Raw genomic sequence first — 24,832 nt, 5'->3', positions numbered from 1 at the left:
TTTTCTCAGTTGATCATATCACAGGACCACAGGAGGAGCTGATGATGATTAAAGGAGGAGCTGTAACTATATAATGAAGAGAAAGACTGAGAGAAACAGAAAATGGCTGATCAGTGTGATCTGTGTCTGCTGGGACTGATCATTCTCTCTTCACTTCTCACAGGTAAAGAAATCTGGATTTTCTCTATTTAGTGGAATTAGTCTGGAAAGAGTTGATTTGAACATGCTCAGTTTATTCACGTTGTGATCTCAGAGTTGTGTCGTGTTTCATGCAGTAGCGTCTGAGCCTATAATGAGTGTTAAGATGTTAATATGAACACAGTTTGAAACTTTGACTCTTTATTATTAAAGGTCTTGTGGTCATTGTCAGTTTATGTACATATAGAACTGTGACACGTTAATGATTTAATTGATTTTTGCAATGAATGTAATAATTAGACAGTCAAACTAAATTTAGATTCACATGCACACATTATGCTGCTGTAGTTTGTGTCGATCTTTTTTCAAGGGGAAGCGTGCAGTTGATTTGTTTCCTCTTATTTATTTTAAGTCCAGAAAATTGGTTGACAAAACATCCATTGACATTAAAGGTGCCCTAGAACCCTTTTTCACAAGATGTAATATAAGTCTAAGGTGTCCCCTGAATGTGTCTGTGAAGTTTCAGCTCAAAATACCCCATTTTATTTTTTTTTTATTCAGTTTTTTTAACTGCCTATTTTGGGGCATCATTATAAATGCGCCATTTTAGTGTGCTTCCCCTTTAAATCGTGCGCTCCCCGCCCCCGAGCTCACAACTCTATAATACAGTGCTTAAACAAAGTTCACACAGCTAATATAACCCTCAAAATGGATCTTTACAAGATGTTCGTCATGCATGCTGTATGCATGCATCAGATCATGTGAGTATTGTATTTATTTTGATTTGTATTTACATTTGATTCTGCATGAGTTTGATAGTGCTCCGTGGCTAACGGATAATGCTACACTGCTGGAGAGATTTATAAAGAATGAAGTTGTGTTTATGAATTATACAGACTGCAAGTGTTTAAAAATGAAAATAGCGACGGCTCTTGTCTCCGTGAATACAGTAAGAAACGATGGTAACTTTAACAGTACATTAGCAACATGCTAACAAAACATTTAGAAAGACAATTTACAAATATCACTAAAAATATCATGTAATCATGGATCATGTCAGTTATTATTGCTCCATCTGCCATTTTTCACTATTGTTCTTGCTTGCTTACCTAGTCTGATGATTCAGCTGTGCACAGATCCAGACGTTAATACTGGCTGCCCTTGTCTAATGCCTTGAACATGGGCTGGCATATGCAAATATTGGGGGCGTACATATTAATGATCCCAACTGTTACGTAACAGTCGGTGTTATGTTGAGATTCGCCTGTTCTTCGGAGGTCTTTTAAACAAATGAGATTTACATAAGAAGGAGGAAACAGTTTGAGACTCACTGTATGTCATTTCCATGTACAGAAATTATTTAACTATGCCGATGTAAATTCAATTTTCAATTCTATGGAACTTTTAAAATAATGTAAAAATAGGAAATATGAATGTGAAGTGAATTTGTCATCTCGTTTCAAATGCATTGACCAATATGCTTGCATCGACTTCACGGTTCCTTTCCGTGTTCTGACCGGTGTCTGAATTTCAATCAAACACAAGCTCTTATTTAATTTGTGGTTTTTAATGTTACTTTGAATTAGAAGTAAATTGATAGATTTGTGTTCTGTTTCCCTTTTTTTTTTTTATAGAAAAAAACAAATGGTATAATTAAAAAAAAAAAAAAAAACAATCATTAAAAATGGCATTGTGCACTGTAATGTCCTCCCCTCCCTTACCTCACAGTGGTTTGGTCCACCGCCACCTCACCTGCACACACGTCCGGGTGGGAGTGAGAGACCAAAGTTCCTCCGTAGTTGTGGAACTCAAATAAGTAGGCTGTTAAGGTCATTTTATTCACTTTAAACATCTGATGATATGACACTTTCTCTTTAATACAGAAGATGCTGAGTCATCAAAAAATTAGTCATAACAAAAAAAAAAACGATGTATTTTTCCATGAGTCTAAGTTAGCGATTGTTGTTTGGTAGCTTGTTTAATACCGTAGCTTGTTTGATAGTAAGTCACCCACTACAACTAACACGGTGATAAGCCCATGTGTGAACTGATATTAGGCTAATATTGTAGATCTACCATTGTGTTGGGTTTTGCTCAATATGATGTTAAATGGCAGATCAGTGGGCTTTCTGCAGTTGAATATCTATGTAAGAGATGTTCTCTGGCCCAGACGAAACCTAAAATATTTCCAGAAGAAGCAAGATAATTTAATAATTATAATATTACCGCGTAGTGAACCTATGAACCGAACTCATATTTAAACAACTATTGTTGGCCACATAAAATGACAGAGAAAAGAAAAAGGGACATAAGATCATTTTTCAGTGCACCAAAAACACCACATATTCTTACAAGTACAATTTTGTCCCCCTCAAATATTGTTCTTGAGAAATTTAATGTTTATTGTCCCCCACTACACCCATGAGTTTAATATAGGGCAGATTAAACATATTGCTAATCTAGATAATTACAGTAATATAAGGTTTGTCTATATTCTAATTTAATATTAATTAATATGACACTGTTAGTTAAAATGATTTGAAATTAAAACAATATTCGGGGATTAACATGATAGGTGGTGTATAACTTTATGTATTGTTCCTACCTGCACTAGGACATAAACAATTATATATTTTTTTAATATATATATATATTTGAGGGGGAGACTCCCTGAGGGGGAGTACCTTGGATTTTGTTCGAAATAATGTCATATCAGTTTGTCCTTCGATTTTACTTGAAGTCATGTGTCAAGTAACAATCTCAGTCAGTGAAGGAACCACACCTAGAGTAATAAACTGTAAATCAGTAATTATTATGTATTTTCGGTACTTACCAATACTACTGAAAGTGAAAGAATATTCTGCAGAATATGTAGATTGTTTTCTCACTACAAAAGCTGTAAAATAAGCTTTGTGTGTACAAAAGATACAAAAATGTTGCACTAGGTCATAACAATTCACTTTTGAAATCAGATATAGACAAAATGATTCTAAATGTAATAAAAACAAGCATCTCATATTCATTTAAATCACGTGACATTTATATTACTGTAAATTCCAGAACACAAGGGTACATCCTCTTTTTGTCCAGGTATAAAACAAGTCACTTTGTCTTTTCACAAATAACTTAAGAAGAGCTTCACTGTCAACTCCACACAAGAATAGTGCCTCAGATAGTGTAAGTATAAAAAATAAATGCTTTCTCGGTGGAAATATTTGAATGATCTACTTTGAAAACACACTTTTAAATCAAATAAATGTATTACTCTTTATGTGAAATACAGCTTACTGTAGCTATCCTAATCATCCCTTGCTTTTATAATATTGTTTGCTAGATAAGCAGAAGCTGAAATATTTATTTATTTATTTATTTATTTTTTAACAGACAGAGATATTGATTAAAAAGTAAATTTCCAGAGTTTTGAAAATGGAAGCGTCAGGAAAACTGCTGTCATCAAGACTGCTTTCCTTGATTAAGAACAGACAATGGAGAAAAGATGATGTTGTTAAGTTGTTTAAAGCGCTTGTGGAGCAATATAATGGCAAGAATGAGGATTTTCACACATGGATGTTGAGAATCCTTCATCAAGTGGAGATTCACAAAATAAGTGTGTCAGATTTGACAGTGAATGATAAGATTGTGGATCATGTTGAGACAAAAATTAATAACATAGCCAAAAACACTGGTGAGATAACACTGGATGAGATTGTGAAGGAAATCTGTGAACAAGCAGATATTGATAAACAGACTATGGCAGAAGTGAAAGATATTGTGTCCTCTGTGTCCAAATGTTTATCAGCTTCTAGAGCACCACATCTAAAAGGAATACAGCAACATTTGTTTAAGCTCTGCAAAGCCGTAGAAAAGACAATGAAATATAAACCTCGACTGACTCAGATGGTGAGCTGGTGCATTCTTGTTCTTTCTAAATCAAGTCGGCTCATTCAGGTTTTAACAGGAGAAGGAAAGACGTGCATTGTGGCAATGTTTGCAGCTTATCAGGCCATGATGCGAAAAACCCCTGACATCATCTCCAGTTCTCCTGTACTCGCTGAAAGAGACGCTGAAGAATGGTCTGCATTTTATAAGGAACTCAAAATCACTGTTGACGTCAACACAAATAAATCAGGAGACAAAGAGCTGAAGAAGTGCTATGAATGCCAGGTGGTTTATGGTACAGCAGACAATTTTGCAGGAGATTTTCTGACACAGCGCTTCCACAGAAGAGATGTGAGACCTAAGAGAGAGTTTCAGTGTGTGATAGTGGACGAGGTGGACTCGCTGATGATGGACAAAGGTCCTGAAGTGGTCTATCTGAATAGTAACATGCCTCTCATGGAACCGTTGAATGTAATACTGGCTGAAATTTGGTCGATCATCAACCAGCTGAAGCGTTTAGAAACTGGAGAGATTTTAGGGCCCATTCAGCTCTTCTCTGAGGTTCTGGCTGAAATCATACATGAAAATAAAAACATAGATCAACTCAGTATTGTGCAGATGGCTGTGGATGCAGGAATTATGCCTACAAAACCCTCAATGCAAATGCAAGAAAACATGGCAAATGTTTTAAAACAACTAGATAATGCAAGTGTTTTGCAAATGGTGGCATTTTTAACCACGTTTGTGAGAAATTTCCCTCAGTATTTCTTCAAACTATATGAGCAAAAGTCTGATGGGACATTAAGGAAACAAAAAGAAATCGGTTCTGCAGGTACAAACAAAAGGCAAGAAATATCAATTATTCTCCAAGGAAATGGAAAATGTCATATTGTTCACTTTGAGGAAGACTCTCTAGTAAAGTCATTGGGTGAAATGATTAAAAAGGGTTATCAGTCTGAGACAATAAAGGAACAAAACGAATCTCGTATTCCAGGCCTTCATGATCTCATTAATGGTAAGATGCAAACTTGGATTGAAAATGCTTTGCTAGCCAACGAAATGACTCCGGGCCATGAATTTATTTTTCATGAAGGTGGAATCGTTCCTGTCGATTATGAATGCACTGGTGTTGTGCAGAACAACATGAGATGGGGGGAAGGACTTCAGCAGTTCCTGGAGATGAAACACCAAACTAAACTGTCCAACATGAGTCTAATCACAAACTTCATGTCTAATGTGGGATTATTCAAGAAATACCAAAACCAGATCTATGGAATCACAGGAACTTTGGGAGACCAAACAGAGCTTGATATGCTGAAGAAGGTCTACGATGGCATTAAGACCTGCAAGATTCCCTCATTTAGACGAAGGAAACTTTATGAGCTTGAAGGCATGGTGATACCTGAAGAGGACGAGTGGGTCAGGACAGTCTGTAATGCCGTTCAGCATCAAGTGACCTCCACAGTTTATCGAGGTCCACGAGCAGCTCTCGTCATCTGTGAAACAATCAATCGTGCAGAAATGTTTCATAGGGCCCTTGCAAAGACCATCTCAAAAGACAAACTAAAGCTCTATGTGAATAATAACATGGATAACTCTACAATAACAGATTCAACAGTCCAAGCTGGAGATGTCATCATTGCAACTAATCTAGCAGGTCGAGGTACAGATCTAAAGGTCTGTGAAAGTGTAAATGAGGCAGGAGGACTGTTTGTGGTGCAAACCTTCTTACCTCTGAACGTCCGTGTTGAACAGCAAGCCTTCGGACGAACAGCTCGCCAAGGGAGTCCAGGATCCGCTCAACACATCATATGCACCAGTCCTTTCTCTGACTCTGTAAAAATAGTGAAGAGCCTGAACAAACTTTTCACCATCTTACTCAAATGTCTGAGCTATCTAATATCTATACTGATGTCATCTGATTCCACAGAGAATTTGTTTGAGAATGCACTCAATCATTACCTTGAAAATTGCAGCTCTCAGAATCATGAGGCAATGGTCTCTGCCCTAACAGACCTCTTAGCCATGAAATCATCCTCATCACAAGATCTGGAAGAGGCAAAAGAAGCCAGGAACATTATGGTGAAAATCAGACTCTCAAGGTTCCTTGAAAAAGAAATTCCAAAAATCACAAAACAGGAAAAGCTTTTTTCTGTTTACCTTGATGTTTTGGATGACGTTTATAAAGATGGTGTTTTTTCAGACCAACGTGATGTAATTGTGTCCTGTCTTCATGAGTGTTGGGGTTTGTGGTTCCTGATGTACTTTAATGATGGAACATCTATTGAGACACTGATGAAACAGCTGAAGGAGGACTTGTCAAATGCGAAGCAGAAACTTTTGAATAAACAGTCCCCATCCACTATGGTCTACTATTACATCAGGTCTGGAAACAATCTCCGTGAGAAGGGATGCCTTGCAGAGAGCATTGAGATGTACACCAAAGCTTTGGAGGACGGTGTTTGCTGGGAGTTTATTCCTCTCTATAATCGTGCACTGGCCACTGTTATGAAGAAAGATGGTGGTTATATTGCTAAAGCACTAGCTGACCTTGATATGGCTGGAAAGGCTATAGATTTATACAAGTCAAAACTGGCACGGATTCTGACTTGTGTAAAGCCACCAAGTCAAGATAAGACTTTGCTTACCAAACAGTTTCAAGTTAAGTTTATGATTGCAGACCTTCTCAAGAAGAACATTCAAGATGCTGTAATGGAGTTGAAGAAGGCTGAAAGAAAAGGAGGACATATGAGCCTGACTGGACATAAAATTTTTTTGGACATAGACTTTGTAATGAGGCATGCAAGCAGTATAGAAGGTGAGAACTTGACTGAACCTTGGACTTTTTCTTGTAGACTGTCTGTAACTGGCTATAGTTAATATATATATACATATACATGACACAATGGCTATATTTACATGAAAAACATTTGTTTCAATTGGACTGAATTCATTCCGATTGATGAATCTGATTGAAGTGTTTACATGAACGCTAAATAAAGTGATCGGGTTGACGTGCGTGTTTATACGTCAACAGCTTCAGATCGCAATTGACCTTTTGTCATGCACACACTGCACGAATATACATATTTTTCTGCTGTTTGCACATGATAACCATCCACCTATTGCTTCTTTATTTGTTTTAAACAGCAGACTCAATATTTATCCATTTCTGGTCATAATGAGCATATGAACCGTTGTGCCGCGCTGCTTATATTTCTCATGCGGTAAAAATGCCACTTCAAAACCACTTGTCTGTGGATGAGAATCTGAAATGAGGACTGGTGGGACGTTGTCCTGCTCCACTTCACAAACGCTGAGTGAAAGGAGAGTTTTATAATGACAGGACACTTATTTATATGACACTTTTTTTTATCGGGAAGAGCAGCTCATTCTGCGTGCCATACGTAACTGCACATGCGTGGTAATTTCAGTTTTAGTTTTCAGTCCGATCAAGTGTTTACATGCACTCTCAATCATATTAGAAAAGGAATAAACCACCTCTTTCGATCCGATGAAAATTTCATTTGGATTGAGCTCAATTAAGGATTCATATGAAGGCTGTTCAGTCCAACTATAATTTTCAGTTACAAACGGATTAATTGGTTGCATGTAAACGTAGCCAATGAATCCCTGAGAGTAAATGGATTCCCTGTTCCATTTATGACAGTCCTAATTCTGGCATGAAGAACACATGGATTTACAGTGGTCTCTTTGTCGCATTTGTAGACATCGTTTCGCTGTTGTGGCAAGGCACAATGTTATGATAAAAACAGTGTTTTAGAATGATTATAATATTAAATTATTTTAATTGATTAATGTAACATAGGCCACTGCCTATGTTAAACATGCTACTCATCACAGAACAAGCTCACAAAAAGACATTGCATGTAAATTTATATTGACAGCAATGATGGTCTCAACAAAAAAATATCACTCACAAATTAATGTTTTTGGTTGCAAATGCAACCATTCAATGCACAGTCTAGAGCCCCTTGGACAAATAATTGCAACTGAAAATATAGAGAAATTAAAAAGTTACTTATATTGCCCATTTTTTTACTATCTTAATGTTTGATTATGCTTATCATCAAATGCAGGTGAAGGAAATCAACCAGAAGACATTTTTCAAAGGTAAGCTTGTCTTGCTACAAAATTGACTAAATCAGTTAATTGATGTTATTAGAAGTACAGCAATATTTTTAAGCTACATCAAATATTTAGTGGTTGAACACTTTTACAAGTTCTTATGTGGTGGTTGGTCATTCAATGGCACAGTAACAGAATATGTTCTCTTTTTAAGGCCAATAAAACTAAAGCACTCAAAACAAATTTCAAATACACTTTAATCCTAATAAAAGGTTTGATATTTCAGGACAGTTGAACTGAAAAGAAGCATTGATGAACTAAAATCAGAATTTAACAGAAATCATCAAACTCTGACAAAACTAATAAAGGATCTGAATGACATCACTGATGAACTTGAATCCATGCACAAGAACACTACGACGGGCAGTTTGGTAGGATCATCAATAGGAGCAGCAGGAGGAATCGCAGCACTAGCAGGTCTGGCTTTGACCCCATTCACATTTGGTGCTTCTTTAGTTCTTACTGGTGTTGGTGCTGCCACTGGAATAGCAGGAGGAGTCACAGGTGGAGCATCTAACATCACTAACATGATCAAGCAGAAAAACCTACGTGTGACTATTGAGAAGATCATCAATGATTTCCTGAGCACAATCCACCCAATGATTGAGCTTCTGAGTACAATTGGTAACATCATGATGAAAATAGAAGATAAAAAGAAGACATTAAAGCAGCATGAATTTCAGAGAGCTGAAAGAGGTACTGCAGACATTTTAAGGATTGCATCTCTAGGGGAAATGTGTGCAAATGCTGCCACAAAAATCCTTGCGAATATGAAGGCTGTCAATGCAATGTGTGCGACTGCACAGGCTTTCAAATCTATCCGTACGGCAGCAGTTTTCACGGGCGCACTCTCAGTTGTGTCTCTTGCTTCTGATGTTTACAGTATTGTTCAAGATTCAACAGAGCTCTCTGAAATGAATCAACCAGCACACAGGAGAAAAGCAGAAGAAATCAGATCAGAAACGCTGAAATTCATTCTTCAGGTGAAAGAAATGGCTGCTCAGTTTAAGATTAGTGTGGATATAATTAAATATACCATAGACGCTTTTAAGAGTATTTAACAAAAGCTGCAAAACAGTTCTTCCTCTCAGACCCAGCAAAGACAATTATCAAAATTGTAAATAAAGATAAAAATATTGATTTTTTATTTTATTTTATTTTTTTATTTTTTTTATCAGTCTTGTTCTTGTGTTTCTGATTGTTTCCAATTTGTGTGGAATTTTGGTCTGAAAAAAAAAAAAATTGTCAATTCAACTAAAACTATTACTATTATATACTTTCTAAAGAGCAAAATCTTTTTTGTTTTCCCAAGAAACGTCTGTTTTTACATATTTTATATTATTTCTAGTGCTGTCAATGTTAACACTTTAACATGATTTATTACAACACATGATTAATTACAAAAAATGTTTTAATGCAATTAACACAAATAAATTACTGAAGAATGTGAACAGGTGTCATTAATGTAATATATATCACAGTTGACTGGTCTTAGAATTCGAGGCTCGCACTTAGTATCTACAAAGCAAAATTAACACTGCTCGGTGTCTCCTGGCAACGTGATCTCATGAGAATACGTGTGTTGTTATGTAAAGTGTGGTTCTACCACACGTACATTTACTTACATTTTCATACACCCAAATATGTACAATATTGACGTATTTATAGCACTAAAACATAAAATATGTATATGAATTCTAGGGTTGGGTATCTAAGGTATAATGCCGATCCGATACGCATCTCGATACAATGCAGTTTACTCATCTACTTAATATGAAATAAAATTTCTGTTCGTGACTCGTTTCGGAGGATTACATAATGTTACACAAGACTACACTTTAAAACTTTAAAATAAATAACATTTCTGTAACTGTTTAACCATTTTGTAATATTTAGTTTGTTTGCTGTGAGACACAATATGTTTTCTTCTATGTAGTAACTGACAGTACAACTATAAGATAAACCAAAACGCCACATAAATTCACAAATCACATCAATTGTATTTGTTTGCTGTACTCCAAATCTTCAGAATCCATATGTTTACAAGGAACAGATTCAAATGCAGACCTTTATAGTGACGTGACATTTGAACGGAGGCTTGTGTCGAGCATAAATGGGAATGCCTGCGTTCAGCCCCGACAAAACGTTGCAAAACGTTTTTAAACGGAAACGGTGGTGCCCTGTTCTGATGACGCAACGCAACAGTTGCAACTATGGCAGGTGAGAAGGCCATTCTTTGTGTTCTTTTTGAAGAATTTTCGGAGACTGATGAAATTGGTATAAATATGTGTTTAATAACGTAAAATACGCTCGATGTTACAGTCACTGCCCTTGCTGCATTGAACACAGTTGTAAATGACTTTACTGGGACCCATTGTGCGAGCTGTCTCTTTAATACCGTGTAGTTTATATGCATGTTGATGCTGATTGGGCTGACAATTTTGACACACCCACCAAACAAGAGAAAACGTATCTCAAACCCATTACACACTGTTTCCAGGAAACATGACGTTCAACCCGGAAACCTTAGCAAAACGTTGCGCACCGGTTTGAGCTTGATCGTGCCCCTGGATTCGAGGCTTGTGTTGGTAATGTAGAAAAAACGTGACCAATGACAAACAAAGCCTCACCAAAGCCCCTGGAAAGCAAGCCTGCAACCTTTAGCCAAAAAAGTGTAATGGCTAATGCTAACGCTCCGGCTGTGCACGGGCGGTACTAGCGGTATGCAGGAAGGAAGAAGAATTTTCTTGACCAGTAAAAATTATTTTCTTGTTTTCAGGAAAAATAAGTCAAAATTAAGTGGGTTTTTCCTTAAAACAAGCTAAATAATCTGCCAGTGGGGTAAGTAAAATAATCTTAGTCCAAACTGACAACAAGATTATATATCTTATTTTTGGTTTGAAATAGATCATGAATTTTTGAATGAATAAATCAGAATAGTATAAAATACATTTCAGAGAAAGTTTTTCGGTAACACTTTATTTTAAGGGTCCAGAGTAATGCATTAGTTAAGCATTAATTAATGATGAACTTGTTCTCAAATAAGCATTAGTTAAGCATGAACATACTAGTAATTCATGATTAACTTCATATTTTAAGGGTCCTGATTTATGCATTAGTTAAGTGCAAATAAATTAGCCATTACTCATTAACTTGTTTACAATTATGGGTAACACTTTAGATTACAGCCCGGAAAGTACTGCGTAATTACAACAAATTTACAGCGTAACTTTCAATAATTATAGTGTAACTATACAGTAAGTATGTGTAAGTATAGGGGAACAATATGTGAAGTATTGGGAATAAAGGGGTAACAACCAGGAAAAATAACAAATTATTTATACTGTAAATATTTTATAACTAAGGGGTAAATATGACATTACGGGCCGTAAATTAAAGTGGAGCTTGTTACCCTCTTATTTCATGTAGTTACAGGGTAAGTAATTAATAAAAAATAAATTAATAAATAAAAACGCAAACAGTCATTTCACTTGGAAAACTTTATTTGAAAAACAGCTTATTTCAAAACAGATTTAAAGTTACAACACTTCTTATTTGTTTCTCATACTTGGCTTCCTCCTCCTCTTGTTCCTCTTTTTCTTTCTTACCACTGATGAATCTTAAGAGGGAATCCCATTTACTATTCTGTATTTAAAAAATACAGAACACCCGGAAATGTGCTCACCGTTTACTCATCTTTTACCCTCATGCCATCTGAGATGTATACGACTTTCCTTCTTAAGATGAACGCAAAAAGGATTTTAGGAAAAAAATAAATAATCTGGGAACGCTTTATAATGCAAGCTCACGTGTTCCTAAAAGTCGAAGCATCAAACAGCACAAACAGCAATAACTACAGTAATCCATACGACCCTAATGGATGAATCGATGTCTTCTGAAGTGAAACGATACGTATTTGTAAGAAAAATACCATATATTTTAATATTTCAAAACTTTCGTGCATGCGAGGGTTGAGAGTTGATGCTTGACGTAACTTGAAGCGTGACGTAGCGTAAACTCACGCAGATGTTGGATGCCGTCAGTTTTTTTTTTATTATTATTATTTTTTTAGTAATGCTCACAACAAAATACACAGAATAACAGATAATGAGAATGAGAAACAATCAAGACAGAATAACAGAGACGGCAGTTCTCGCGCGAGTTTCACACAAATCTCCCGCGAGAACGTCATGAAAGCTTCACGTTGCTCATTTCAATATGCTTCATCGAACGCGAAGTCGACTGTCATGCAGGCGCTGGTGACAGCTGGTCAGAAGCGGAAAGATGAATAGCCTAAACCATGAGAAAATTTCGGGGTGTACTGTATTTTCTTATAATACAGAATAGCAACGGGATTCGTTCTTAAGATTCATCAGCTGAGAAACAAGAGCAGGAGGAAGCCAAGCGAGAAACAACAACAACCAAAAAATGGACAAAACTTGTTACTTTCTGTCAGGACTTTAGAGTTTGAAATGAAAAGTTGTTTTAAAAAAATGAATAATAAGTGTTGTAGACCTGTTTTTAATAAAGTTGTTTTTCAAATAAAGGTTTCGGAGTCAGTGATATCAGATTGATTGCATTTTATTAATTACTTACCCTGTAACTACATGAAATAAGAGGGTAACAAGCTCCACTTTAATTTACGGCCCGTAATGTCATATTTACCCTGTAACTACATGAAATAAGAGGGTAACAAGCTCCACTTTAATTTACGGCCCGTAATGTCATATTTACCCTGTAACTACATGAAATAAGAGGGTAACAAGCTCCACTTTAATTTACGGCCCGTAATGTCATATTTACCCTGTAACTACATGAAATAAGAGGGTAACAAGCTCCACTTTAATTTACGGCCCGTAATGTCATATTTACCCTGTAACTACATGAAATAAGAGGGTAACAAGCTCCACTTTAATTTACGGCCCGTAATGTCATATTTACCCCTTAGTTATAAAATATTTACAGTATAAATAATTTGTTCTTTTCCTAGTTGTTACCCCTTTATTCCCAATACTTTACATATTGTTGCCCTATACTTACACATACTTACTGTATAGTTACACTATAATTATTGAAAGTTATGCTGTAAATTCATTGTAATTACGCAGTACTTTCCGGGCTGTAATCTAAAGCGTTACCCAATTATGCATTAGTAAATCAAGAACTAGTAATTAATTATTAACTCAACATATAGTAAGGGCTTATTAGCCATTATTTACAGTTTATTAACATTTGAAGGATACATATTTATGGTCTAAATAAATGGAAAAATAAGCTATTAATTAATGATTAACTGAATGTACAGTAAGTGACTTTTTAGCCATTATTTACCACCCAATTAGCCATATATTATTTATGTGTAGTGATGTAATTATATTTCTGATTCACCATCTGTTAGGTTAACCGAACAATAAGCTAGTAATTATGTTTAATTAGCGTTAGATAAATTGCTAAAATAGTGTAATAAAGGCAATTTGACCCACTATTCTAAAATTAGAGACCTTTAAACAAGCGAACTTCAGAGAAAACTGCAGCTTTAGTCAAACCTTAATTGTAGCTATGCTGCAAAAGTAGAAGCTCAACGTTTTCTTTCATTTCTTCAATGTTTTGCTTTGTTGAAATAGGCATCAATGAATTGCACCTTTTTTGCGAATTCAAGGAGCGTTTCCTTGTTAGATTTTTTATTTCCTGGTAAAAACCAGGATCTGCATCTGAAGCCGTTGAAGCAATGGTTCCCCTGTCCACGCCATGCCGGTGGAAGGCTGTAGACATTTCAACTTTTTTGAATGTCTTCAGCACTTCCTTGTATTGTCTGGCCACTTCCGCTGGCTTTCTGGCTGAAAAAAAAGTCAATGGACTAAATAAACATTTAATAAGAAAAGGCAATAAAACTTTCAAGACACCAAAATGGAGTTTTCAGTTCCTTCCTAAATTAATCTCTGGCTGCTCACTGTAGAATTAAACTACCAAAATCTTACACAATATGAGTAATTTAATGTGAGTTGATCAGAATACTTCTTTTGTGTGGGTGTTTGAATGGAGATTACAGGTTTTTATTGATTAATCATGCAGCTCAACTTAAAAGGAACTCATACTTTAGCAAAACAGCAATTTGATGCTAATGCTGATGTTTATGTGGACAAAACATTACATTCTGATGCTTGTAATATAAATTAATATAATTAATTAATTACTGAATTAGTAATTAAGTAACTAATGTACAAGCTTCTCATACTTCATACTTGCTTACTTTTGTTTTTCCTACGCCTTCCCTATTAAACCAATGGAAAAAACGGAATTCACATTCGTTCTGGAAGTTGAATATGGAAAGACATTCAGCGTAAGCTTTTTGAATAATACATAATCACATTCTAGTGAAGCACTTGTGATGCGATCATGCAAGCATATACATTTTGTCATGGAGACGGCTCTGACAAATATGAACTGTACTAATAAATTTCTGCCAAAAGAACCATTTCATCATATATGGTTGATTTGATCACTCAAGGTTTGCAAAAAGAACAAGACAAAATTTTGAAGAAACAGGACAAAAAGGAGAAGAAGAACCTCTAGAATGGGAGGAATGAAGATGGATCCGATGGCCAAAGAGATGATTAAATTACTGAGACAGCAACAGAAAAAAATAATTTGAAATTGATTATGCTTGTTAAACAATCATATACGTTGAATACTTTTATGTGTGACCTGGAACAGATTACAAACGAGGTTGAAGCTTTGACTACAAACTCTTCAGTGCCGGTTGAATCTGAAAATTGTGTTTAAGGGCTAAAAGGTTAAAAAGATGCTTGAATAGATGTATGTTTTTATCTTTCATATCTAGAGGTGTTAAGGCAGGCTAACCACGATGTATGTTTTAGTCGCTGAGCAAGAAGGATTAAGGGGAACTAAAACTAACTATGATGTATGTTTTTAATGCAAGCTAAGATGTATGTTCTGTTTCCTGCACTAGAAGTGTTAGTGGGAGCCAGTGTGAAGGTCTTAAAGTTCAAGTGATTAAAATGTGTTAAAGTTCGTTGAAGTGGCGTAGCCTGCAGTTGACCGTTGTATCTTATTTGCACACAACATGAGACTGTGAGGAACTGTATTCACGCTTACAAATAAGGAACTGTTAACGTTAGGAAAAGGATGTCATCTTTACAGACTATATATATATATATATATATCGGAGGTTGTACAACAGAAGATCGCCACAACTCGGGTGAAGACTTGCTTTTATGTTTTTCTATTTTTATTCTCTATCTTGTTATTTAACCGAAACCATTGTATTTGGTGATTCGTAAACCTCTCTAAACAAGTCTCAGAGTGAAATTACATAATCTATTATCGATACCTGTAATTTACTTACTTCCATCAAGCCTCAAGAGCATCAGATCCTGACTGAGTTGGTGTGGACTCCACCTTGAAATATCTAATCATCGTACAACGCTCTCAATCCAACCAAATCTTTTGCTGCAGTAGAGGATTGTAGAGATGTGTGTTTGAATAATTGGAGGTTGAGGGGGATAACAAATACAACAAAACTTGGGACTGATCATTCTCTCTTCACTTCTCACAGGTAAAGAAATCTGGATTTTCTCCATTTAGTGGAATTAGTCTGGAAAGAGTTGATTTGAACATGCTCAGTTTATTCACGTTGTGATCTCAGAGTTGTGTTGTGTTTCATACAGTAGCATGTTAATATGAACACAGTTTGAAACTTTGACTCTATATTATTAAAGGTCTTGTGGTCATTGTCAGTTTATGTACATATACAACTTTAACATGTTAATGATTTAATTGATTTTTGCAATGAATGTAGTAATTAGACAGTCAAACTATATTTAGATTCACATGCACACATTATGCTGCTGTAGTTTGTGTCGATCTTTTCTCAAGGGGAAGCGTGCAGTGGCTTTGTTTCCTCTTATTTACTTTAAGTCAAGAAAATTGGTTGACAAAACATTGACATTATGATACAAATGATACAAAAATAATTATGTTAGTTTGACGTATCCAATTTATTTATCAAAACAATTCAGTTTACACTTGATCACATAAATGTGTCTCCGCAAAACAGATATAAATCCGATCTTCAGTTTCCGCGCTAAATGCAGATTTAATGGAGTTCACATCACAGAAAGCAACAAATAGTATCTACATTTTATTGATCATTAGCTAATTTCAAAATAAAAGACCACAATAGAAGAGAGCGCAGCAACTAATCTTGACAAAATACATATCATCAGAAAGTTCTGACTCTCAAGGTTCTATATTTGGTGACTATTTTGTGATAGAATTGATATTTTGACAGAAATATCATAAAATATCAATGGAATGTGGTTGACACTCAGTGGCTATTTTTGGTACAGCAAAATCTCATAGGAATTTTCAATTTTTGTGATACCAACTTCAAATTTGGAACACAACATGGTTAGATATGTGGCTTTGACTTTCAGTGACTGATCAGGGCACTGACTAATGAACCAGGGAGCTGATTGAGACGCTATGGATGCTCTGCCACTTCTTGGCCACACCAATAGATGTGTATTATTACTGTAGTTTTACTGTTTGTTTGTTTTTTTCTTTTACATTCAAGAAATATAGTCAAGAATGTCTGTTTCATAAATGTTTATTTGCACTACTGTTTCTGACTACCATCTCTCATATGTCATATATATGACACAAAAAACATCTCGAAAAACGCTGGCGATAAATGTGTGCGATATTCGTCCCGCTGTGTACAGGCCTTAAGAATCACCCGTATTTCTAGCCAGGGCTGCCAGGTCTGCCTTTTTATTTTTTGCTTAATCAGATATTATTTGTAGCACCTCCCGTCCAATAATCACAAAAAGACTTTGTCCTATGTTACAAGATTGAAAGTTTCAGTTTTCCAATGTTCACAGTTCCTTAGCTATCTCTATATAAAAAACAATAGAAAGGAGCTTATTTACTGTTAATTATGTTTGTGTAAATTCGCAATGAAGAAAAAAAGTGCTTATAAAAACTACCTTATGTGAGAAGTTTTATACAAATATTTCAGTTTTTATTTGAGTATAATTATTATATCTATTATAATAAACAGCTGCTGAATATAATACCCCTGTTGTTAATTGTAACCTCTAATATTGTAGTGTACCAAATAGTCATTGGCTGAGCTTGCGGCTGCTCCGTTTAAAAGGGCGGCGCTCCCGAAAGATGGAGAGCTCATTCCTTCTCCAGTCGGCAGATCGCAAACCACAGTTCCTGTTTTGTTTAAAGTGCTTCAATTACGTTTTTGTTTATGCTTTAGGAGCGTAGGGGTGTCCTGCCATTTATTTTGACTTTCTTTGCGATTTGTTTATGTTAGGGAGTTAGGGAAGTTGATTATATTTTTGTTTCTTTTGTTAGGGTAATTATTTATTTTATTTTTAAGCTGTTATGTTTGTTGTTTTGGCCTTGGGGCACCCTGAAGCCATGGCTCCTTTTATTTAATTTCTTTGTATTCCACCTTAATAAATTTTGTGTGGATCTTAGTTTGCTGTCTGTGGTGATCTGTCGGCTGGAGTCGGTTTCCCTGTTATCCACCAAACTCACGCCAGCCCCTTCTTTTAATAGAACGGGACGTAACAAATGGGGGCTCGTCCGCTCGTAAGGAATTGGGATGTTCGTCGTATGGTATGTATAATCTTTTTTTCTTCGTTTTGCTGGTGTTTGCATTTGATTGGCAGTTTTTTCTTGAGTATCGGGGAAAAGGATATAGAATAATGGAATTTAGTATTGAGGCGTTTCGACAAAAGCCTTCGCATGAAGCATTAGAATTATGTAGGAGGATTTGTATTTGATTGCTGATTATTATGAAATTTCTGTAGTAAAATCGGCTTGTAAGAAAGAAGTGCGGGACGTAATACAAGCTGCATTGATTCGACAGGGGGTGTTAACAGCAGTTCAAAACGTTGAAAGTGGGGAGACAAGGGAAAGTGCAAGTGATGAAGAGCAGGTTCCGAGCAGTGATCCGGTGCTTCATTCATTGAGTGGGGTAGGTACGGAGGATTTGAAACTAGCTATCCAATTGAAACAACTCGATTTGGAAATTAAACGTCAAGAACATACTACCCAACTTTTACGCTTTAGACAATGTGAATTGGAGTCACATGCTGGTCGCCGATTGCCCGGTGAGTCTAAAGCAGATACTGTGCCTGCTATTGGTTGAATTAGTCAGAGTTTGCAACATGTTTCTGATTCATCATTGCCTATGCCTTCTGTAACCTCTCCGGATTTTGACATTAGTAGACAGATCAACCTCGTCCCACCGTTTCGGGAGGCCGAGGTTGACTCATATTTTGGAGCGTTTGAACGTATTGCTGCTGCGTTGAGTTGGCCGAAGGAAGTTTGGCCTCTTTTGTTGCAATGTCGCATAACTGGAAAAGCCCAGGAAGTTTGTTCCGCTTTGTCCCTTACTGATAGTCTCGATTATGAAAAAGTGAAGGCCGCTGTGTTAAGAGCTTATGAGCTTGTCCCCGAGGCTTATCGCCAAAGGTTCCGTTTGCATGTGAAAAATGCCAATCAAACGATTGTTGAGTATGCGCGTGAGAAAAGCGTGCTCTTTGATAAGTGGTGTCAGGCCAGCAAAACGACAAATTTTGAGCAGCTTCGTGAACTTGTTTTGATTGAAGAATTTAAGAATTCGTTACCGGATAAAATTGTGGTGTACCTGAATGAGCAAAAAGTTTTGACTCTTGCTGAGGCTGCTGTGTGTGCTGATGAATTTGTACTAACGCACAAAAATGTATTCGTGGCACCCAGGGGCGCCGTTGGCACGGGGGACAGGGGGGTCAGGACCCCCCCAGTTTTGAAAAGATAGAAGTCGACCCCTGCACTTTTGATAAGGGCTGCTTCAATTAGTCACATTATATCATCTTTTAGCTTAGGATATTTTCATTCAAATGAGACCATTTTCACGTTTCTGTAAGCGATCCGTTCGTAAATAATCAGCTGTTTTGTCGCGGATGTCAACAGGAAATGCGCTCTCGAACGGAGAAACACGCAATCTCCAAACCACCGATCAAAGCGTGCTAACGTTTTAGGACAGGTCGATGGTATATAAATCATGTCCGAACGTTAGCGTCTGTCAATCAAGCCAAACCGTCCATTCAGAAACCGATAAATTTGACACTTTAAGGTAGCTGATCTATCAGGTTGACGCGCGAGCTGGCTTGACTGAAGTTTTCATGAGGATTTATAGTTTATGGACTGTTTTGATTTCGGTAATTACATCTTGAAAGGCAAAAGCATTGATGGCATCTATAAAAGAGATATCTGAAATAGAAACGAAAGTGATATTGCCTCATCCAGTGGAGGACGCACAGAGGAGATCTTCCCTCTCCCTGAAGTTAGCGAAAATCCACTTTAAGAAGCTTCCGCTGTGTGTAAGGAAGAAGCAAATTTGTCTGTGTTTCCCGCTTGTGTCATTACTCGAGCTCAATCTCAAAAGTTTCCGGCTGTGATTGATCTTTCTGATAGTTTTCTCGTTAATAAGAACGTGACTGAATCGGGTACGTTACAGTCAGATGTGTCCGCTAAGCAGCACCAACCTGAGATGCCCGCGTCTACACCGCTGTCCGCTAGCAGTGGTGCTGAAGTTGATTGCGCTGATATGTTACTATCTGTAGATCTTACGTTATTGGTAGCCGAGCAAAGGCAAGACCAGTCGCTTGAATTCTGTCGAGAGTTAGCTGTAAATAAAAAAGAAATTATGAGCAAGCCAATTGGTTATTCCTTTGAGGATGGAGTGTTAATGCGGAAATGGACACCTTCAGTGTCGGATAATTCAGGTTGGGACACATTGTACCAGGTCGTTGTTCCCACATGTTTTCGAGAACAAGTGTTAAGCGTGGCGCATGATAATGTGGCTGGCCATTTAGGTGTGGCTAAAACTCTTTATCGTGTTCTGCGTCATTTCTTTTGGCCTAAGATTAAATCGGATGTTACAGAATACTGCAGATCATGCCATGTTTGTCAAATGGTTGGGAAGCCCAACCAGGTTATTTCTCCAGCACCTCTCAAGCCGATTCCTGCTATCGGAGAACCATTTGAGCGCATCATATTAAATTGTGTGGGGCCTTTACCGAAAACGAAAGCAGGGCATACTTATTTGCTTACACTTATGTGCACAGCAACTCGTTACCCCGAAGCAATTCCACTTCGTTCGTTGAGAGCTAAAGCCATTGTGAAAGCCCTCACTGTGTTTTTCTCTACTTTTGGACTTTCAAGGGTCGTTCAGACAGATCATGGAACGAATTTTTTTTTTGTCAATATTTTTTATTATTTTCACATCGACAATTTACAGAACCAGTATGAATTTACAAGTAAACATTCTTTTCTAACCACTCTTCCACCCCATCCCATCCTCACTAGACAGAGCACTTAATGAACCTCATTGTGAGGCATTGAGTTGGTGTGTAAAAAAAAAAAAAAAAAAAGACAAATGAAACAAGAAACAAGAATAATAAAAAATAAATAAAATACAAAAATACATATATAACAATTCTGATAATAAAGAGATTCAAGTCAAGACGGGTTAGATTGTCACATCAGCATTTTCAATCAAAGTAACATCCAAATTGTTCACATATACAATAAATTTGCCCCAAATCTTTCCAAACATTGATGACTTTTTTTTTCAGATTAAACATTATTTTTTCAACAGGCACATAGGACAAAAGTTCTCTAAGCCATTCACTAGGCCTAGGAGGTTCTTCTGATTTCCACTGTATAGCTATACATTTCTTTGCTGCTATCAGAGCCATCTTAACTGAACGTAAATTCTTCCTTTGATCAGTTTGAAGAATTGATTCATCCCCCAATAATATAAATCTCGGATCATATGGAAGCTTAACATTAGTTATTTTGTCAATAGTTTGTATTATATTTCTCCAATAGATTTTAAGTTCAGAACAAGTCCAAAACATATGCAATAATGTACCCACCTCTGTTTTACATCTAGGGCAACATTCTGAATACGAATCACTGATCTTGTGTAATCTTTCAGGTGTAAAATATACTCTATGTATAATATTAAACTGCATTAATCTATGTCTACTATTAAATGAAAACGTTAAAGCACTTTCACAGATGAGTTCCCAAGTATCTTGTTCAAAAGTACATTCAAGATCTTTTTCCCATTTAAGTCTTGAAGATGATACATCCTCCCCATACAAGTCAATGAAATTGGTATACATATAAGATACAAAACCTTTAGATCCTTTTTTCTCTCTTATAATGCTATCTATTGGGAGTAAAGAGAAATTACCATGTATTGTATTTATATAATTTCTCACCTGAAAGTATTTGAAAAAAGTGTTTAACAGGAAGAGAAAACATTATTCTCAATTGTTCAAATGTCATTAGTGTGTCCTCCTCATACAAGTCTCCAAACACTTGTATTCCCTTTTTGTACCAATATTGTGTTATCCCATCTCTTAATGCCTCAGGAAGAGATGGATTGTAATGAAAAGGAGTATTATAATATAACGACAGTAGCCAATTATATTTTTTCCTAATTTCAAACCCCAATTTGCAAGTGAATGGTTTGGTAACTACTTTTGTAACACAAGTCAATGGGATTAACAGCGCCTTATCTAGAGGTATTTCCCCTGCATGATATCTTTCGATTTGTATCCATGCAGGTGGCAAAGTACTATTCATCTGCCAAAACCATAACGCTCTCATTTGTGCTGCCCAATAATAAAACAAAAAATCTGGAAGTTGTAATCCACCTTTTTTAAATGTCATTTGTAATGTTTTAAGTTTAACCCTCAGAGTTTTATTATTCCAAATAAATTTTCTAATTGAGCTATAGAGATTATTAAAAAACTTTTGTGGGATAGAAATGGGAAGAGTTTGAAATAAATATAAAAATTTAGGAAGAACGTTCATTTTTATGCAATTTATCCTGCCAATTAGTGATAATGGTAGTAAGTTCCATCTTTCCAAATCTCTCATTACGTTTTTAAGTAATGGGGAATAATTTAAAGAATATGTTTCTTCTAGCTTCGAAGGAATATTTATTCCTAAATACACAATTTTTTCAGAATTCCATAAAAAAGGAATGTTATTTAAGGGCATTTTCTCCACAGTCAAATTCAGTGGCATTATAACACTTTTATTCATATTAATTTTATAACCAGATATGTCTCTAAAGTTTTCCAGCAATTGAGATAAAGTAGGTAGAGATGATTCAGGATAAGTTAGATATAACAAAACATCATCAGCGTACAATGATATTTTGTGTACACAACCTCCTATCTCTAGTCCAAATATTGATTCATTTGCCCGTATTGCTATGGCCAGGGGTTCCACTGCTAACGCAAAAAGTAGTGGAGACAAAGGACATCCCTGTCTGGTTCCCCTTGATAGTTGAAAGTACGAAGATAAATCGGAATTAGTACAGACAGTTGCCGATGGACTTCTATACAACATTCAAATCATATCAATAAATCTAGGACCGAAATTCATTTTATGCAAAATAGCTATCAAATAAGGCCATTCTACTCGGTCGAAAGCTTTTTCGGCATCTAAAGAAAGAGCGATCACCGGAGAATCCATTTGTTTTGCCGAGTAAATAATGTTCATTAATCTTCGTATATTATCGAAAGAGGATCTATTTTTTATAAATCCAGTTTGATCCATATGAAGTAAACTAGGTAAAACCCTCTCTAAACGTAACGCAATCATTTTAGTAAGAATTTTATAGTCAGAATTAAGTAGTGAGATCGGCCGATGTGAGATACATAGATTAGGGTCTTTGCCAGGTTTCAGCAGGATGTAACTAAAGCCTGATTTAAAGTCTCTGGTAATTCTTTTTTTATAAATTGCCTCCTCATACATTGAAAGCAATGGGTCAGCTAATTTAGAGAAAAACGTTCTATAAAAGTCCATCGAAAAACCGTCCAAACCAAGTGTTTTCCCCCCAGCTAGTGCAGCAACAGCAGACTGAATCTCTTCTTTTGAAATTTCTTTTTCCAGTTCTTCTCGGTCATTATCACATAAGACTGGGATATTTAATTTGCTTAGGAAGTTTTGGATATCAGCTTCCTCTACTCCTTGAGACTTATACAGCAATTTATAAAAATCTAAGAATTCTTTGTTAATTAATTTGGGATGTTTAATACTTTTATTACCTGAAGAGAATATTTTGGTTATTGATTTACTAATTTCTTCTTTTCTTATTTGCCATGCTAATACTTTTCCCATCTTATCCCCGTGTTCGTAATACCTCTGTCGTGATCTGAGAAGTGCATTTTCTGCTTCTTTAGATGACAAAATATTGTATTCCATTTTTTTAGACTGCAATTGTTGAAACAGCTGAGTATCCTTACTCTTGAAGTGTTCTCTTTCCATTATTAAAATTTCTTTTTCAAGCAATTGTGATTGTTTTTGATATTGTCTTTTCTTCCCGGAAGAGTAATTAATGATTTGGCCCCTTAAGAATGCCTTCAAGGCCTCCCAAATTATACCCGAAGAAGCGGAATTTCTATTTGTGACCATAAAGTTGTCTATATTATTATTTATAAAGCCCAACGCTTCATCATTGTTTAATAAATGGCCACTAAATCGCCAGAGTTTGCAATTAGACAGTTCCGAAGAATAATGCACTGAGATAAGTAAAGGAGCATGATCTGACAGTATTCTTGGTAAATAATCACATAGTTCAATCAAATAATCCTTTGTTTTTGGAACAAAAAAATAGTCAATTCTGGAATAATTATTGTGCCTATGTGAGTAGAAAGAATATTCTTTTTTTGTTTTATTCTTAAATCTCCATATATCTATTAAATTAAAACTTGATAACTCATATTTTAAGGCTTTGGCAACTTGACTCAATGATGACAATTTAGAGGATAAATCTGGTAGATACATTATCATAAGAGGAACGATTGCATTGCAAAGAATAACCTTAGTAAACGTATATCGTCGTGAAATGGAGGGTGCTGATTTTATTCATAATATATTCTTCAAATGTGCATGCCCTAATGCAGAGCTAATAATTGGAGGAGACTTTAATGTAGTCTTAGACCCAGTGTTAGACAGTCTTTATCAACAGATTCCATTTGAAAGTGTATATTTTTATCAATAAGTATAACTACCCCTCTGGATTGTGATGTAAAAGAAGAAAAGAAAACCTGTCCAGGCCACTGTTTTTTAAGATTTTGATGTTCAGAATCGGTCAAGTGTGTTTCTTGTAGCAAAGCAATTCCTATATTATGTTTTCTGAGGCATAGAATTACTTTTTTTCCTTTTAAGTCTTTGATTTAACCCATTGACATTCCAAGTAACAAACTTATATTTCAGTATGCTTGAAATTAACTATACTTTTGTTCTTTTTCCATCTAATGATACTTTGAGAACTTTATCTCCAACCAACCCAAAAATTAAAACAATTAAGCATGTGTTCTGTCCAACCGCCCCTACCCCTCCCACCACTTCCCCAAACGAAGTGTGAAACTTTAAACCCCCATGACTGATTATGCACCGCAAAATACAGTCGAACTTGACTTCCTCCATCTTATCCTAACCAACTAACTCCCGTGCAAGTTCTGTCAATCCCAAAAATATTTATATTATGTACTTTCAAACAAACGTATTTTACTTCGAACAATCCTAGTAACATAACCGAAATTCACCTCTT

General features: G+C 35.9%; 1 protein-coding gene across 1 annotated transcript; it reads left to right on the top strand.

Moving 5' to 3' along the window:
* Positions 1–2,292: 2,292 nt before the first annotated feature.
* Positions 2,293–9,603, top strand: LOC137016970 (protein translocase subunit SecA-like). Its single transcript, XM_067380830.1, has 4 exons — positions 2,293–3,315; positions 3,523–6,835; positions 8,118–8,151; positions 8,393–9,603. Exons 2-4 carry the CDS (start codon positions 3,565–3,567, stop codon positions 9,225–9,227), a joined length of 4,140 nt encoding a protein of 1,379 aa, XP_067236931.1. The 5' UTR covers positions 2,293–3,315; positions 3,523–3,564; the 3' UTR covers positions 9,228–9,603.
* The last annotated feature ends 15,229 nt before the right edge of the window (positions 9,604–24,832 follow it).

Source organism: Chanodichthys erythropterus, chromosome 3 (genome assembly GCF_024489055.1).
Source record: "Chanodichthys erythropterus isolate Z2021 chromosome 3, ASM2448905v1, whole genome shotgun sequence".
In the NCBI taxonomy this organism is placed as follows: domain Eukaryota; kingdom Metazoa; phylum Chordata; class Actinopteri; order Cypriniformes; family Xenocyprididae; genus Chanodichthys; species Chanodichthys erythropterus.
Note: the sequence above shows the minus strand (reverse complement) of the source record. Positions and strands in the feature narration are given on the sequence as shown.

Bases quoted from the DNA above. Each gene is read 5' to 3' on its own strand.
- LOC137016970 (XM_067380830.1), top strand. From the start codon at position 3,565: ATGGAAGCGTCAGGAAAACTGCTGTCATCAAGACTGCTTTCCTTGATT. The intron at 6,836-8,117 runs GTGAGAACTTGA...CATCAAATGCAG, and splicing joins GCATGCAAGCAGTATAGAAG to GTGAAGGAAATCAACCAGAA. The intron at 8,152-8,392 runs GTAAGCTTGTCT...TTGATATTTCAG, and splicing joins CCAGAAGACATTTTTCAAAG to GACAGTTGAACTGAAAAGAA.